The sequence below is a fragment of the Ziziphus jujuba genome, chromosome 9, assembly GCF_031755915.1.
Source record: "Ziziphus jujuba cultivar Dongzao chromosome 9, ASM3175591v1".
In the NCBI taxonomy this organism is placed as follows: Eukaryota; Viridiplantae; Streptophyta; class Magnoliopsida; order Rosales; family Rhamnaceae; genus Ziziphus; species Ziziphus jujuba.
The window spans coordinates 1,157,549-1,176,680 of record NC_083387.1 but is presented as its reverse complement, the minus strand read 5'-3'; the positions used below and the strand labels follow the sequence as shown (position 1 = coordinate 1,176,680).

General features: G+C 33.7%; 3 protein-coding genes across 5 annotated transcripts; 2 read left to right on the top strand and 1 right to left on the bottom strand.

Annotated features, from left to right (window-relative positions):
* The first annotated feature begins 1,212 nt into the window (after positions 1–1,212).
* LOC112492978 (transcription factor UPBEAT1) lies at positions 1,213–1,972 on the top strand. Its single transcript, XM_025077834.3, has one exon. The coding sequence runs from the start codon at positions 1,318–1,320 to the stop codon at positions 1,735–1,737; it is 420 nt and encodes a 139-aa protein (XP_024933602.2). The 5' UTR covers positions 1,213–1,317; the 3' UTR covers positions 1,738–1,972.
* Positions 1,973–9,591: 7,619 nt separating this feature from the next.
* Positions 9,592–11,376, top strand: LOC107426111 (WRKY transcription factor 23). The gene is made up of 3 exons (XM_016036211.4): positions 9,592–10,166; positions 10,424–10,567; positions 10,693–11,376. The coding sequence occupies exons 1-3, from the start codon at positions 9,730–9,732 to the stop codon at positions 11,117–11,119; spliced, it is 1,008 nt and encodes a 335-aa protein (XP_015891697.2). The 5' UTR covers positions 9,592–9,729; the 3' UTR covers positions 11,120–11,376.
* Positions 11,377–12,463: 1,087 nt separating this feature from the next.
* On the bottom strand, positions 12,464–18,254 carry LOC107426160 (flowering time control protein FCA). 3 transcript variants are annotated; one of them, XM_016036267.4, is made up of 14 exons: positions 17,784–18,251; positions 17,458–17,534; positions 17,271–17,349; positions 16,414–16,496; positions 16,252–16,303; positions 15,441–15,505; positions 15,215–15,281; positions 15,037–15,116; positions 14,881–14,945; positions 14,565–14,624; positions 14,140–14,473; positions 13,678–13,839; positions 13,385–13,582; positions 12,464–12,780 (listed from the first exon to the last, which is right to left on the bottom strand). In XM_016036267.4, exons 1-14 carry the CDS (start codon positions 18,082–18,084, stop codon positions 12,775–12,777), a joined length of 1,629 nt encoding a protein of 542 aa, XP_015891753.2. In that variant the 5' UTR covers positions 18,085–18,251; the 3' UTR covers positions 12,464–12,774. The 3 variants fall into 3 exon arrangements, with proteins under 3 accessions (XP_015891753.2, XP_024933037.2, XP_024933038.2); XM_025077269.3 differs by having other exon boundaries at positions 12,706–13,012; positions 17,784–18,254; XM_025077270.3 differs by lacking the exon at positions 17,458–17,534 and having other exon boundaries at positions 12,706–13,012; positions 17,784–17,919.
* Between the last annotated feature and the right edge of the window lie 878 nt (positions 18,255–19,132).

Below are 19,132 nucleotides of genomic sequence, written 5' to 3'. Positions count from 1 at the left end.
TAATTTTATAATAAAATATGATTACGTAATAAATGTCAAAAGGTTGCCATATTTCATAGAGAATTTTATATTTAAATTCAAATATTAATTTTCATTTTATTTAATGGTTAATCTTTTACTACTTAAACATCTTACTTTAACTAAATTAAAAATTCTTTAATAAAAAACTTACTCTATATACAAAATTATTTATGATATCCAAAATTATTTTTATATACACAAATGTTAATAGTAGAAAAAAAAATGCGCCTAAACAAAATTGATATTTATATCCATTTCAATGGGTATATATAGAGGAAAAAAAATGAATGATATACAAGGATTCTGTTCATCCATTCCATGGCATAGGTGTGGGGGATAGACAGAAGATGCATGCATCTTTGTCTGGTTAAAATTGGAAGCTCGATCCAGTTTATGTTGAGTGGAGGTGTACTATGAAGCAGCAAACATGCATGTTAGAACATGATAGATAGTGGTTTTGTAAGGAGAGAAGAGCAACCCATCATTTTTAGACGGCTGAAAACGTGGGTTCATGAATGTCAGAAGAAAATCTAGCTTATCCCAACATCAAGATCTAATTTGTCCACTTTTGTTCTCACAAATATTGACAAGTAGAAATCTTTCTTTTCCATCCCTTCCCTTCCCTTCCCTTCAAGTTTTATTAATACCAAATAGGTTTCCTGTTCGGAAACAAACATACATGGGCTAACCACCACCACCATGAACCTATATAGCTAGCTATAGCCATGCGAGTAGTTTCAAATTTATAAAATAAAATAAAAAATTGGAGTGCCATGTTTAATTGAGCTGGAATGAGAAAATTAAGGACCCCCCAAAAAATTAAGATATATTTATACATGCATTGAATTTGGAAAGTTGGGGAAGAATAATCCAGAGTGTTTTCATAAGATGGGTGGTGATGAAGGGTGGTGGGCGTTTAAGGGGGCCGGGTGGTGATGAAGAAGAATCATGTGGTTGCATGTGCATTGAGTTGGATGAACATGCCCAAAGTGAGAAAACCAACTCCTCCTCAGCCTACACATGGCATTTTCCCCCATTCCCCATTCTTTGGGAAGCCTTCTATGAAATTGTCTTGTGGTCCCCACTCTTTCAATTTATCTGTCTTCTACATTATCCTTAAATGTCCGCCAGCCCAATTCAATTCCTATATATATATATATATATATAAAAGACCCTCCACTAAGCCAATTGTGCTATATAAGGTTTTTGTATATTTTTCTCAACCAAAGTTGGCAATTAAGCAAGCAAGCGTGCTTGAAATAATTTGAGTTTTTGATTGAGCTGAAAACACGAGTCATGGGACTTTCTCAATATTCCCTCCTCCAACCCTTTGATTTGGAGGGTGTTATCCAAAAAAACGAAAAGAAGTGCAATTCAAATGGGTCGTTGTGGAGCAAAGTTTTGGAAGCTCGGGCAAAGAGAAGGTGTCAATTAGCGACGAAACAGAGGATGAGCATGAAAAATATGCATGTGATGAGAAGCAGAACAAGTAGGAGGATTCTGATGAAGAGGACGGCACGTGGTGGGGGTTCAAGACGGCCATCGAAGGGGATTGAGAGAAGGGTCAAAACCCTGAAGAAACTGGTTCCAAACACCGAGTCGTCGGTAGGGCTGGATGGTCTTTTTAGAGAGACAGCTGATTACATTTTGTCTCTGCAAATGAGAGTAAGAGTCATGCAAATTATGGTTAAGGTATTGACAAATTCCGACGAGTGACTTGTGATTCATCTGTAAATTAATTAAGCCAGATCATTTCTCTCATTTTTTTTTTATTTATTTTTTTTGTAATTCTATTATTTTGTATTTTGCTTGTGATTCATAGGCATAGAAGCTTGATTTTGGAAGTCCTACAGGACTCCAGGGGTATATGTATTGGTGTTGTTTAGAGTTAACAACAACTTCGTTATCTTATTGTGTGAAAAATAACTTTCAGATGGATAAGTACTGGTTAGAGACTTTGATTTCTACCTGTTAAATACATGATCCGTTTACTTTAATATTTTCTTCCTATCAATTATATTTAGTGCAATCGTTTAAGTTCTTTATATATATATATATATATATACATATATTTATATTTTGTGTTTGTACTAGTGATTTTGAACTCACGAGTATATATATATATATATATATATGAGACAACCATGGTATTAGTATATCAATGAACTTTGGGCACATATCATCTAAATTTGACACCAATAAATAAGAGTTAAACCGAACACAAGATCCATTATATTGATTAATGGCCAAAAAACAAACTGGGTCTGTATGATATTCTTCTTCTCCCACTATTTTTTCTTTATAACCCGACATGTAAACAAAACTTGCAGTAGTACTGCTAATTATAAAAATGCATATTATATTTTTGTTCAAGCAAAAAAAAAATATATATATATATATATATTTTATGACAGGACCAAGGTTTCCTGTCCGTATACCATTACCATCAAATAAAGTAAATTGAGGCAATATCTTCTAGTATGTATCAAAAATGAAATTGCTTGTTTCAAAAAAAAAAAAAAAAATGATCTTTAGGCCAATATAAATTTTCAAATTTAGTAACAGCTAGGTAATCTAATTTTTATATTTATCTTTTTTTTGTGATTTTTTTTATGTATGTTTTGCTCATATTATAATCGGCTATGGACATTATTTTGTTACCCATGTTAATTCTGTTTGGTATAATTTATATAAAAAAAAACTTTTGACTGTAGAGTTTTTATTAATATAGCTTACATAAGAAGAATATTTACTGAAAGGCTAATATATGTTTAATTTTTAATTTAAAAAGTACTTTTATTATTTTATTTAATGCTTTTTTGTACTTTTCAATAAGTTTAAAATAGAAATTTTGCTGAAAAAACATAAAATTTTGGCTTTTCCACTTTGGTTGAAAAAAAAATAACTTTTTTGATTAACAAGTATTTATTAGCTTATAGTTAGACATCCATTTTCTTTAAAATAAAAAAGCTTATAACATTTAGTAAGTGTTTTTTTTTTTTAATTATAATAAATAAGTCATGCCAAAGCTAAAAAGAAGTCTTGCCATTCTTTCTCATCAAACAGTTCGTTTTCATTCCTTTGTTGAAATGGACAGCTATTGGGCTGATATACATATATAGTATGACCTACAGTGGGTTGAGCCGGAGATAATAGGCTTCCACAACAAACTATCAGATGTCTGGCCTTATACATTGGGCTAATACGAAAGTGCTGATCCAATACTCTATGGGCTGAAGAAAACTTGAGCGAGGCCTTGGGTCCATTCTTAGACAAACCAGACTTAAGTTTTTATTAGAATAATAATAAATTTTTAATCTCTTATAAAAATAATTATGGATATTCTCTTAACATAATTATTAAATACCCAAAAATTTTTAATTTGATATGACAAGCTTCTTGAGGTTGGATTGAGATATGCCTTTTTGGAAATGAAAGCCGTGAAAAAAAAAAAAAAAAAAAAGAAAACATATATTGGAGGCGGTGCAAAAAGATGGTAGGTCCAGGCAAAGTGTAACTCGTTAAAAGTAACATATTTAAATATAAAAATAAATGTTGGGACTTGGCAGGAGTGAATCCTCCTCCTCCTATTGCTATTGGGTTCCTGATTAAAATTCAATCAAGGAGACAAAGCTATCGACAACGTCATTACCTCATGATCCATATCAATCGTGTCTCTCAGCTTTTTATCCACATAATATATTTGCTAACATTCAGAAACATTTCCAATACGTTTCTCTGCACCGAAAATTAGTTAAAAATTATACCATATTTTAAAAATCAGGCCAATTGAATGAAGTCAACAAAATGAATAAGCACAAAAAATAAAAGGATCGCAGGGCTCAAAAAATAAAACAAATCAGGAATTAATATTGTTTTTTGAAGGATTGGATTGGATTATAATCAAGGAAAACATTTTTAATATTATTGTTTTTGTGATGATATGGAATTGACAATGGCGTAGAATTAGGGATAGAGACGAAATTGACATGTTTATATTGTGAGAAGAATGGCCGACAAGTCGTTTTGGCACTTTGGGTTATTGTTTTCCATTTATGTAGCCGAAGGTGTCGGCACCAATCAAGTATAAATTTGACAGCTCCGCGTTTGAGTCAGCTGAATTTGGACTGTATTTGTATTTGTATTTTCAGGGGAATGATGGCTTTTATTCACAAAAACAATGGTATCCAACTTTTTTTTTTTTGTTTTTTTGGCCCTTTCTCCTTCTAATCTAGCAATCTACTGCCTTTTTTTTCCTTTGGATTGTGGAAATGGTTAGTAACCGCGTAAATTATTTATTTATTTATTTATTTCAAATAAGGATAAAGTTTTTAGTCACAACAATAACCATAATCAAATTAATGGCAAAGTTAATTTGGTTTAACAGTAATTAGCTGCAGCCAGCTCTTTACCAAATGCAATGAAAATGAATCCTTGATTTAACAATTTCACATTCATCTTTTTAAATTTTTTTTTTCCCCTTTTGTCCGAACATACACTAACATATATACTTCTCAAGTTTTCTCGAACATGTTAACAAGAGCCCTAATCCAAATTTTATGTCTTGTTGTTGAAGCTAATTAGTCGCACTCCAATAAGATCTCGATCAATAATTCTCTTAATTTAGTTTAACTGAAAAAATTATCATTTTATTATGTAAATTTTTTAAATAGGATAACACATTACCCTAAACCCTACTTAGAATAGCACGAAATCATGACGTTAACAGATATAAATATAAAATGGATTAATTTTGATGACTTTTTATTGGAAGAAAGCTGTGAATTAGCTGTGGTTGCACAAGATTATATTAAACGTTTTTGTGATTTTATTGCTTAAAATAGATGTAATCCACTTTGATTGTATATACTACAAAACTCATTTTCGCAAAGAAATATACTGCTGGGGCCGATTAGAATTTAGTGATTTTAACAAGTCTCTCACAAAACCATAACCAAATTAATATGTACATAGAATTTTTAAAGGAAGACAATATTGGAGTTGTTGTTGGTCCATTGGATCCCAATTCTATCAAAGAAGATCACAAATAACATAAAAATTTGGACCTTTTAATTAATATATTGTCCCATTATATTTGACTCTCCATCTGTGAGTTTCAATTAATTACTAAGTAATATAATATATTAACTCCAACAAACTCTTTAATTAACTTAATTCAAATAGTTACTTTTGACTTTGCCCCATGTGCACCTCTCGCAATCTTTCTTTCTTTTGCAGAATAATAATAATCAAATTGGGTTTTATTGAGTCTATATGGCGGATGATTCCCCAGAAAGACTATGGATCAACCTCAGGAGTCGGGTTCAAATGAATCATATCAAATGGAACCCCCTATTCATCCTTCGTGTCAAACTTCTAGAACGTCTTTTTCTTTGAGGAAGATAGAGACATAGGATACAGAATATATATATATATATATATATAAAAGCATGGTCAATGGTAATGAAGAGGCTAAGTTCACGGTTAATTTTTATTTATTTATCTTTTATATAAAGTGGGTCTGAGTGAGAGAGTTTTAAATAAAAAGTAGGTGAGGTTTATTAAGAAAATCTGTAAGTAGCAAATTTAAAAACCATTAACAAACAGCTTTAAGAATTTTTGGCTTATGACCCGCCAATAATGAAGGATGTTAGACCAACTCTAATCTATTAGATATGGAATATCATTGCTTAATTTTTTTTAATTTGTCAAGTTATCTTACATTTTAAGATAAAATTAGAAAAATTAGGACAGAGAAAGATCAAATCTTCAGTAATTGGACTGGTTCCACTTCCACATACTGTTTTGCGGTTGTTATTCAAAAGGAAGAAGCTACTGCACGAGTTATGATAATTTTGGCTTATCAAAAGAAAAAAAGAAAAAATCGAACTCAAGCGGTGGTCCTTTATTCCATAGATATGAAATAGGCCAAGATGTTCTAAATAACATATATATATATATATATATATATATTTTTTGGGGTTAATTACATCAACAAAAACAAAAATAATTATAAGATTTCTGTTTGAAAGATGGAATATTTAATACACAAAAATAATGAAGACAAAATTAAAATCATGTGTTACTAATTTCGTCAAATTTGGAATCAATTATAGATTTAAAATTTCATATACTTTAATCCAATTCTTAAACATGCAATACGAAGAAAATAAGGACATGGTGAAGAAAAGAAACATTACGAACAAGTAAGATAAAAAGGGGACATTTGTTTAGAGTAGTTTTATAAAAGATAAGAATAACATTAATCAGGAGCAGGATGGAAGAATACCATGTGGACCATGATATAGATTTTGAGCTTAAAATACAATTAAATAGAATTTTTATTTTTTATTTTTTTTGTTTTTTGGGGGGTAAAATAAGAGAAATATTAAAAAGATAGAAAGAAGTTAAGATGAAGATGAAACCGAAAGGTAGAAGCATAAAAATCGGAGGAGTAGGGGGCATGGACTAGTGACCATGGTCAAATCTTGGGCTCTGGTCCAGAACTCGGGCTTGTAACGGAAGACGGAGACTTTTCACAACACAACAAAACAACTTTTTTAATTAATACGTGTGTTCTTTGTCTCTTTTTGAGCTCCCAAACGTATCCTAGAAGCAACACTAGTCAAAACAGTCACATTTTATTATTATTTTCTTTTTTTAATTTATTTATTGTTTTTTTTTTTATTATATAGTACCATTAACCAATCTTACAATATCTTTATATTTTATTATGACTCTTCCTTTGAAAAGATTTTAAAATTTTTAAATCCCTCCACTAACAAATAACAATTGCAAATTCATTACTTTTATCCCAAAAAAAAAAAAATAATGCAAATTCATTACATTTATTTAACACAAAGACCCTGAAAACCGTGTTTCATAAGGTAACCCCAGAATATTCCAAACCGCGTTAAAGCTTTGGCCTCCTAATGATTTTGATATCGATAGGATGGCAATCGTATTTACAGAATTGGGATGATTAAAAATATAAAAAACAAAGCTGGATTCTATCTTATTTTCTTTCTTTTTTTTTAGGGAAATTGTAAAAAAAAAAAAAATTAGAAAACAAACTTAAAATATAGATAATAGATAAAGATGAGGGTCATGAAATGGGCGATTTTACAGCCTTTAATTAGTTTTCCATGGCAAATACAAGACAAGATATATTCATGCAGTAGTGACATAGTAGTCTACATCGGTGTGATGTCAGCATGAGAAGAGACAGGTCAGAAGCGGTAGGATCTAATACGTGTACCGTCGAGATGGAGATTGTGGAGCACAATCATCATCCAATTAGGAAATAGATATGGAAAGGGCAATAATAAAGGGAAGGTGAAGGCGTACGTGTGGCATTGTGAAAGGGCCAGGGTTCAAGTATGGCTCCGAAAAAGTTTGTTGCGTGGCTTGGTAGGTTTCATGAAAATGGAGCTAACATGGATTAAGGCAATCTTGGTTTCGAATTTTCGGGACAAATCTTGTTTGTGTCCCAAACATATCCTGTCTCTTCAATTTTATGAAAAGCTTTTAGGAATATGAATGCTTATTATTGATGGGATTGGGGAGGATAACGTTACATAACAAACCCTCAAGCAGAGGAGGCCCAGAATGGTCTTTCTGTCATTAATTATATCTGTATTTGTTTAATTATAGATGTAATTGTATATTTTATACCATAAAAAGCAAGCCCCTTATCTTATCTCTAATTAATTAACAAAGTGTTTTTTGGGGTTTTTGTTTTTGTATAAGAGTTCCATACGGAGAGATTTTGGATTACCTTTTATTATTATTATTATTATCATCATCATTATTACATTTTATAAACTAAACATAAAGGAGATTTGTCTCCAATCTATTGTCATGGGTATGGATAAAGGGTATTAAAAATTCAATCAACCTTACTTCATGATTTTGAATTAGCTAAATGGAAAACCTATGACATCTAACCCATTCGGATATGAACGTAAAATATGTAATTCTGAAAGAATATTAATTAATTTTATCTAAAACAGAAAGCTATAAAACAACATAATTGAAGCATGCAAAGGTGAGCAGGGCTTACACGGAAATTATGTAAGCGTGTGATGTTCGTTTTTCCATCTTTTCATGCGTACGGCACACGTGTGTGAACTTTTTCCATACAGATTCATCGAAAGAAAGTTAAAAAAAAAAAAAAAAAAAGTACAAATTGCCAACTAGGTGATTTTTTTCTCTTTTTCTTTTTATTTCTTTTTTCATTTTCCATTCTTTTTTTTGGGAGGCTGTTGGGATTTTTGATTGGTTGGATAAACAAAAAGTAAATATTTGCACCGACTAGAGGAAGCATTAGAACATTTCTAAACTTTGATTTCACACCTTAAAGGCGAATCATACCCTTATGTCTCTATCCGTATTCCGGCTACCAAAGATGCTGATGTTTATTGATTTAAATTTAAAAAAAAAAAAAAGAGGAAGACGTTTTGATTTTTCCGTGAATTCCAGTTCATTGTATATATTAAAGAACAACCTGATCTCCTCCTAAAGTTTGTCTTGTCCACTAATTTATGTCAGGGAATATAGATTTTTCTTAGTAGAGAGAGATGGATGGATCATGATCACCATCTATATATATATATACACACACTATATATGTGTGTGAATATGCCCCTATACATACTAGCTGGTAGCTAAAACAGCCATCTATGGTGTAACTGCACACCTTGAATCGGTCAAAAAGAGTATGTATATGTAATACTAAATAGGGACCTAGTGTTCAAAAGGGCAGAGATTTTTGTACGTAGAACAAATAAATGAACAAATAAAGGTCTCTTTCTGTGAAAGACTGAAGCTATTTCCAGAATATTATCTTGGATATTTTAATCTACATATATATATATATATATATTTCTGCTATTTAATTAATATATATATATATACACACACACACACACAAGAGAATTATAACATCATCATAAGAGCATATAACCGATTGATTACATAAAAAAATAGATGATACCTAGAAAAAATCATCTGGCTAGAAAGACAAATATATATTAGGAACACAAAAAGAAAAACATGAAGCAGAAAAGAAGTAGAAAATAGAGAAAAATTGCAAAAAGTAATAAAAAAAAATAGAAAAAGGAAAAAAGAAGAGGAATATCTGAGGGGGGATTCACGAACATCTGAGATCACATGCACACACGAGGCAGAGAGTGTTCTCTGTTCATATACAAAACAGCTACCGTTTTCTAGCCGTAAGATCCTCACGTGCAGCTTAACCCCATTCACACCTGGGTTGGGAAAACAAAATTAAATAAAAATAAAAAAATACAAAAGAACCGGTTAACCGGTCAAGGCTCTTACGTATGAATGCGTCGACCACTTTGTGATTTGTCGGAAACCATGCATTTAATTGCAACCGGTTTTGGGTGAGTCCGTACAAAACCTTGACCTACAATTGCCGGTCAATTTTTGATAGCTTAGTCACCCCACCCCTCTCCATCCTCACCTTCCCCAACCCCAAAACTCAACTTTCTTCCAAGCCTAAATCCAATACACACACACACACACACACACACTCTCTCTCTCTCTCTCCATATAAACCAGGTAGATCAAATCTTACCCTACTCTTCTCTCACTCTCTCTCTGCAAGCAAGCAAACCCCACTTGGTCTCTCTCAAAAGGTTTTCGATGAACAATTTGCACCTTTGAGGTGGGAGAGTGAGCTATATGGAAAAGAGGGAAATTATTAAGATGGAGGAGAATTACAACAGCATTGGATCTTTAACATTTGGTGAAGGAGGTGGTGGTTATACTTTGTCAGGGATGTTCGACTTGTGTGAAGCCGAAAAGAGCAGCTCTTTAGGGTTTATGGAGCTGCTTGGTGTGCAGGACATAAGTCCTTGTCTTTTTGATTTTCCTCACACACTCACAGCAACATCATCATCATCCTCTACACTATTAGTGCCTTCAGCGCCTACTATTATTCCTACTCCCGCTGCTAGAAAAGACATCTCCGAGGCTTTGAATCAACCCGCCACGCCTAACTCTTCGTCGATTTCATCGGCATCAAGTGAGGCAATCAATGAGGAACAGACCAAAACTGATAACCAGGACCAAGATGAAGGAGAAGAAGAACATGAGGACCACCAAAAGACCAAGAAACAGTGAGTTTTCTTCTTTTGTTTTTGTTTTCTTTATTGCTTTTGATTCGTCTGCCCGACGTTTAAGAGAAAACCGTTTTAGAAGAGATCGAGGTAAAACTGTAGTGGGTTTTTCATTTTGCTGGGTTTTAATTATTTGCAGAAAGATAGAGAGAAACTGAAAAGATTATATCATAAATAAAATAAAAATGGGGGCTTTTTTAATTTAATTTGGTTGTGAAGTTGAGATGGTATAATGGTGTGTGTTTGTGGGGGATAAGGTTGAAAGCAAAGAAGACAAATCAGAAGAGACAGAGAGAGCCGAGATTCGCGTTCATGACGAAGAGCGAGGTTGATCATCTGGAAGATGGGTATAGATGGAGAAAGTACGGTCAAAAAGCTGTCAAGAACAGCCCCTTTCCTAGGTATGTACAAAACTCCTTACCCTTAGTGTTTAATTTTCAATTCCAATTTTATGCCATTTTTCTTTTTTTCCTCTTGCAATTTGATACCAATTAAATGTTTTCTTTTTTCATTCAATTGGTTTCAGGAGCTACTATCGTTGCACCAGCACGTCATGTAATGTGAAGAAGCGAGTAGAGAGATCGTTCAGCGACCCAAGCGTGGTGGTCACCACATATGAAGGCCAGCATACCCATCCAAGCCCAGTCATGGCTCGTCCATCTCACGCAGCAGCTGCACTACCGCCGGCCTCCACCGCATGTGCCACCACCAACTTTGCCATGCCAATGCCAACGCCCACTACTATATCTCACTATCATCATCATCAACAAAATCATCCCTTTCTCGATAACTTAACACCTAGTTTTAATTTTGGTTACCAATGCTCTACTAATAGTAAGACTAATACTATTCTCCATGAGAGACGACTTTGCAACCTTGCTGGTCCTTCTTTGCTCGCAGATCATGGGCTTCTTCAAGACATTATCCCTTCCCACATGCTAAAGCAAGAGTAGAGTAGAGAGAGAGATATATGATCAAAAAATTAAAAAAAAAAAAGGAAAACAAAAAGTATGTTATTGCTACTTTATATATATGTATGTAATTTAGCTTACTGACTTTTGTTAGCGGTGCAGATATGCAAACTCCATTACTGGTATGTAATTTTCTTCCTGACAGGTGGTGGTTTTTTTACCGGCTTCACTTTTTATACCCAAACTCTCATAATGATGATAATTATCGCTATTACCATGGGTTTCTTTTATACAATGTACAGGCCAGTTTTTTATTTTTAAATTTTTATTATTTTTTTTGGTTGGACGGGTTTGGGTATGTAACGATGATGATCATACATAGAAGAATAGTAAAATAGGTTTTTTTTTTTTTTTTTTTTTTAATTCTCTTCTCAAATTTTCTGACCCTTCCTTTGTCCTATATCTTTGTTTTTGCTGTTGAAGGAATGTGCATTTATTTCATTCAGAGAAACATCAATCCATGATTCGGAGGGGTTAGGGTTCTTCTCTCCGTAGCATAATTATTAAATATAGGAGCCCTCCTAACTTTTTCCTCTCCGCAATCAAAAGGGCAGAAACAATTCTAGAAAAAAGGGCAACAATTTCTGAGGATTTGTTGAGAAAAATTAATGCGATGTTTCAAAAATCTTTGCATGGCCACATGGAGATATGCTACAAAGATAAAAGAGTAAATCGAATCACTTTTTAAGCCTCCTTGCATTTATTATTATTATTATTATTATTTTTTACGATTATAAGCCGTTGAATCCTCATGTGGATTTGATACATTGAACAATGGAAAGGATTATGCCAAGGAATACTAACAAATCACCGACCTTCGCAATAGCCAGATTTAGATAGGGAGAGAGAGCGACTTCGTTTTAAATGAAGGAATAAGATCTTGATAAGGATGTGGGAACCTTAAAGTTTTAGAGTCATATTGAATGGCTCAAAACAAGCTCCTTAATTAGGTACGTTCGGCGACCATGTGAACTTGTCCTCGATTGGAACATTTTAGGGGCTTGATTATTACCATGTCCAGGCAACCACCATTGTTTCACACACAAACAAAGTAACGGAAAAGTGGGTCGGGGATCGTTTTTGCTGTGCCTTGTATTGTAAACTTCATTGGCCATTTGTCAATAATATTGCATATGAGAGATGTTATTATGTTTCTTATGTTCATTCGCTATCGCCATCAGAATGCATCCTATCGCAATAATAGTGAAAGCCATCATTCTAATGAAATAAAGGCAGGGTTAGTTTAGTACTTCTCAAGCCCTCATCATTGGACAACAGACTGACTAGTCCACCTCTCCACCGTACGATATATGTGTCCACCATACAGATCACATATATTTCAGCTTTTTTATTTATTTACTTTGTTGGGTCAAAAAAGCCACCCTATTTCTGCATCCCTTTGGAATTATTTACGATAGCTATGGCTTTGAGCCCCCATTAATGTAACCCCCAAAATGATTTTGGTTAGACCAACAAACTTTGTATGACAATCACAGTAAAGGGTATAACCTCAGAAAGTTCACCAACACAAGTTATAAGCAATTAAGGGGAAGCAATTCTTTTGAATGATCGAGAGGAAAATTTTAGATGTTTCCTTAGATCAACATTTGACTACTCCGTCTCAGTTACAGCGACATTCACACCTGCCAAACCAACACGACAGTAACAAACATGAATTATTAACTACCATCACCCAACTCTAAAACACGGCATGCACAGATAACGACTCAACTATGCAAATATACATATAACCATCTAAAAAAAACACTCGGCTGTTCTCGAAACATAATTCAACAAAAATTGAGCAAAATCACCACCGTAGCCCTCGGCGAGTTTTAAGGGTTACCCAACTACAATTTCATAAGTAGAGACTGACTGCCAATTTTAATTATGCGCCATCAAAAGATTAATCATCGAGGCATGTACAAAGAAATTAGGCAAACTCATTTTAAGTACACAATCCACCAAAAGAGACTCCAACCATGTGGAAGTTGTTACTCAAATACGAAATAGAGGGTTAGTCACATCAGATTGGCCAAAAATTTACTAAGTAAACAGCCCTCTACTCTATTTTTTTTTTTTTTAATTCAAAAAAACAAAAAAAAACAACAACAATAACTAAACCAACAACAGGTGAAACCTGCTATACGAAGCACAAAAAAGAGATTTTTTTAAATTTTATTTTTAGTGGGACATCAAGGGAACATAATTTTTAAGAATGAAATGTCAACAAAATTTACTACTCACTGATGCAGATAAGGAGGATTGTTGATGTTGGAGTTTCTGATGGAAGACATGAGTTTGATGTTGCACTTGTTGCGTTTGAGCAACTTGTTCCATAGAATGAACAGGTAATGGGGATTGGAACTGATTGGAAGGATTGTGCGGCTGTATCTGTTTTTTGACTTGCTGCTCAAATATAGCAAACTCCTCAGGCTTTTCCCACTGAAGATGAATTGAACACCCATTAATCCGTATCTTATTGAAATAAATAAAACAAAGTTAACAATATAAATGATTGTAAAGGTCAGAATGCATACTCTGCTTTCACAAGTGACACAATTGTAATAATATTTATAGCCATCAGGGCAGGTGTGCTCACTCCAATCACACTCAAGTTCAGATACCTGGGCGTTCACAGGCACAACTGGTGAAACAGAATTGCTAGCAACCGCCTGAGTATTGTTTCCAGTCTGGGGTGTCTGCAAAAGACATTAGAATAATAACATGATTGAACAGTTACCATACCAAAACACACCAGAAGGCACCAACATCATGTTAAGAATTTCAATGCCATCTGCAATACCCTAATGACATCATGCAAAGTATATATTTAACACCATGCACCACTGGTCCCACAAAAAAGTATACATGTGCTTTGGAGTTGATAGCTTATCCAAAGACATACAATTTAAGGGATATAAGAGGTGTTACAGGAACAATACATTATCCTCAAACCCGAGCTTCTTAGATCCTTTTTTTAATATGCTGATTCACAGTACCTGCTGTCCACTACCTTGAGACCACTGCTGCTGCTCTAAACTTTCCATTGATGGTTGTATCAGGTGCATCTGTTTCTGCATTTCAGGGACTGCTTGAAATGATTGAGCACTTCTTTGCAAATTCTGTGTCTGTTGTAAAGGCATCTGAGACAACTGTGAGGATGGGTTTTGTAATGAAGGAAATGGTTGTTGATTGATATTAGGTGTTTGAGGCTCTTGGTTCGCATACAAAGAAACACCTTGAGGCTGTGGAGTTGAAGAGAAATGTTGCAGAGGGTATGGTGCATTAGGCAGATTATGCCCCACCATGGAATCACCAGGATTGGTTGTACGCCTGCAACAAGTAAACCATAAGATGGGAGTTCACATATATTCATCATAGACCAAAATGAATTGAATTAGATGCACAAGAACACAAAATATACCTAACAACTGGTTCTTGCATATGAGGGCCAAAATTTGTGCCACTAAATGAGGTATTGCCTCTGGAGAGAGACAGAGAGTAGATTTATCAGTTTTTTTCAGGCGTTAAACTACTCAGAACCTAACAAAATTCATAAGCAAACCAATGCTATAACTACTTCAGAAACATCAACCAAACAAGTTTTGCTTGCTGAGTACAGCAAACTAGCATTTGGTACATCACTTCTATTCCCGGTAAACAGCTCAGACAAAAATAAAAGAAATCAAATTGCAGTTCACGAACACATTATTCATGTAGAAGTTAAACAGAAGCAGAACCTTGTTTCTCCACCCTTAGGTTTCTTAGGATCCGCAAAACGAACAATGAATGGCTGATCACAACCCTAAAATGATGGGGGAAAAATAATATATATAGTTTCCTTTATAAGTGCAACAAGACAACTGACACCTATCAGCATAGTAGATAAATTTTACCCTCATAGTGTACATTCCATTAAGAGCTTTGATTGCAGCCAATGCCATATCTTTATGAGAAAATTTAACAAATCCACATCCTGCATAAATTTAACAACCACCACCTTCAAACATGTCTGTTTAAAATTAATGACCAATACAGGAGAGACAAATCAAACGGTGAGAACAATTGACAAACCACGACTTTGCTTCATTTCATCACGTACAATGTAGACATCTTCAACCACACCATAAGGGGAAAAGATCTGACGGAAAACACAAGCATATTAAATAATAGATATATAAGTAACATACACATATATAATTATAAGTTATATACAGATTATGTGCACATGGAGAAAGTTATTATGTTAAGGTAAGGTCATATTAAATAGCCGCAACATTCAAAGATTTGTGGACCATACTTCCTCAATTTCCTTCTTTGTAGCATCTCTATTCAGGTATCCAACAAACACTTTGTCAAGTATTGCTACCACAAGACCATACAAAAAGAAAGGATGTTAAAGCAACAATCAGCATAAACGAAACAAGCAAGAAAAAAATACTTCAGGGAAAAAGATAAAACAAAAATTCATGGTTCCTTAATTGCATTTTAGCATGTACATTCATGTCTTCCCCATGAGCACAATAGACATTAAACAATATCATATTCTTTTCTATTTTTGCAAATATAGAGGGGAATATGTTTGTTCATAATCCTTACTAAAAACAAAACATAGACTCTGAGTTCAACAAGAGAATTGTTATTAAACCCTAAAAATTTCTACTAGGAGGAGAAATTTCCAAATTATTATTGGTTCCATAACAAAACCACAAGTTAATCAATTTCAATCTATATCCAAACTTGTACCAATCAATAAGCCTCCAGTTATCCATCTATCATACTAGGAAAACATGGGATTAACATAAGTTTAGGAGCATTACATTGTTTTGAAACTATCCTTCTAAGGCTAGAAGTTATTACAAGCCCTCGGAGTCAATGATTTTATACCACTTAACACATGCTCATTTGAACAATAGGCCACTTGAGCACACAATACAAACAGCAGGCAACTTGACAGCTTCCATTTTTTGCATATAACAAACTAGTGTATGGAAATAACTCAATTATTAAAGAGTCAAACATAGGCAGGGTTTCCTGTCTCAATATTTAAAAGTAGAATGAGGAGAAAAAAAAAAAACTCCCAAACAACTCTATAATTATCAGATAACTACCAAGCCGCTCCCTTTCCCCGTCAGCATATTTAACAGTAATGGGCACCATTTCCTGAAAAAAGTAAATACCAAGAACATTTACACATTGATTCAATTAATTCAACTAAGTAACAGCAGCAAGAAGCATCTTATTGTGCATAATACAAAAGCTAAAAAACTCACCCCAGGAAAAGTAAATTGAGTGTTTAAAGCTCGAATGGCTTTCTCAGCCTCATCTATTGTAGAATATTTAACAAAACAACTTCCTGAAAAGTTAAACGCAGTACAAATTTGATTTCCTACCATAATTACATGAAATATCAATAAAAATAGTGGAAGCACGAAAACCGATCAAGAGATACGAACATACACAACATTAGGGGTGGGCAAAATCTAATCCAACCCACTCAACCCGTCCAATCCAATTCATTTTTAATGGTTTGGATTGGATTTTTATATAAATTGGATTGGATTGAGTTCAAAAATATCAAAAATTATTTAAATTGGATTGGTTTAGGGTTGAAGATATAAACCCATTACAATCCAAACCATATATTATATAATTAAAAAAATTATATATTATTTATATTTTTTTATCTTATATATTCATTTTTGATATTTTTTTAACATATACCTTAATTTTTAATATTTTTATAACATATCCCTAATTTTCAATTCTCAAATGAAAAATGAAGCCCAAAACATGCTTGTCACCGCCACCACCAAGTCCTCATTCTCTGCTCTTCAAGACTTGGCACCACCGCACGGTCCTCATCAAATTTATATTATATATTAATAGACTCATAAGTTTCAAACCGATTAACCAATCCAAATCAAACCAATCATAAATAGTTTGGTTTGGTTTGGATTTGAAGTTTTCAATGGCTTTGATTAGATTCTATATTACATAAATCGAATAATATGGATTGGATTGTATTTTGATCCAAAATCGAACCAATCCAGTTCATGCCCACCCCTACACAACATAGTGTAATGTAAAATAAAAGAGAACCCCAATAGAAGAAATAACATCTCCATACCTTGTTGGTAGCCTGTTCTCTTATCCTTTAATATAACAACCTCAACAATATTTCCAAATTGTTCGAACAAGGGGCGAATCTGACATAATCACGTAAGGAAGCACTATTCAAAACGTTATAAAAGAAACTAAATATGAAACTAACACATACGATGGATACCAACAGCTCAATAAAACCATCAACTCACATCATCTACACTTGCTGTTCTTGGAACTTGTGAAACATAAAGTTTTGCATGACTGGCAATGACACTATCCATGTGATCTTAAAAACCAGAATAAACAGAAACTTCAACGCCTCGGTAAGCAGGATATGTAAAGCATAAGCTTGAAAAAAAAAAAAAAATTTGTATTTTTGTATTATTAAGTTCAAGTTATGAGGGGGAAAAAAAATGAAATTTAAAAAGAGACGAAAAGGAAGTAAACAAATTCGATGTTCTGTTCAGACTTCAGAAAAGTAGCGATGAAAAGGCATATGAAACCAAAAAGAAACTCAAATAGAACAAATTGATACCCCTTTTCCGTCCAGAAAGAGGCAAAGCATGGGTGAATCCATAGGCAGGAGCGCCACCATTAGAGTGGAATGACTGGAAATCAAAGTGCTGCTGATGGTCGGGGCGATTGGAATTGTGGTGGTAATGAGGGTTAAAATTGGAAGCATTGAAATTTTGGTCATGGTGGTGATGGTGGTAGTAGTAATTATGATTGACATCGCCGCCGGAAGGCCAAGAAGAAGAGGAGGAGGAGGAAGCCACGGCAGCAGGGTGAGAAGCACCGCACTCCGACTGTTCACAGAAGCGCTCTCCTCCGTTCATCTTAACTCTCAAGCTTGGCTAATGACTACGCAGCAAAACCCTAGTCCCTGCTGTACACACCAAAACGAACCAGAATAAACACGCTTCTCCGGCGAAGGCGCAAGAAAGGGCTTAGAGAGTTTCCCACACCCGCACCGGATCATTCTTCTATCGCGATATATTTTTTCTTTTTAACAAATGGTTCTCTATTTTGGAAAATTTCACTGTAGCCCCCTATATTTCATTTTTGTTTAATTTTAGCCTATACATTTTTTTTCTTTTCTTTTCTTTTTTTCCTCTCACTTCAAGGCCTCTATTAGTCAAACCAACTCATAAAATTTTACTTAAGTAACTCTCTTTAACCCTTTTATTTATTTATGTATACAATCATATAATCTATTATTCTATTTTTACATTTCTTTTGAAATGATAATTTATAATTTTTTTAATGAAAAAATGTTGTTAGAAATAATGGATTGTTAACAACTAAAAAAAATTGCGTCATTCCTCTTTGTAAATGATTTTATATATATTTGAATGAAAAAAGAGCTGGTTAAAATTGTCTTTTTTCAGTCATTCACGTTCTAATGCCCCATGAACAAAAAAACTATATATCATAATATATAATAAAATTTAGACACTCCAAATCTCACGAATGTAGGCTATTCCTAGATTAACTCATACTCATTATACTTATTTCCACCTTGGGTTTTATATTATTCATAAAACAGATATTACTCTGTAGGTCCCTATTAATACAAACAAATTAAATACCAAGGTCCTCTTGATTTAAACCTCATTATGTTAATCAAAGACTAGGGCAATTTTCCCATGCCACAAGAGTAATGGACCCAATTTCTAACGGGCTTCTATTCTATATCAACATTTTTGGTTCCGTGTCTAGCTGAGTTACAGCAGCAAGCTCTTGAGTCTTGACTAGTTATTTGGCATCGTCAACCTTTTCTTTTGTTTGCTACTTCCTTGACGAATTGGCAAATTAACGAGTAACATGGAGACTTTGTGAAGAGTTACTTGTAGATTATGATCACTAACAAATAGGATTACATTG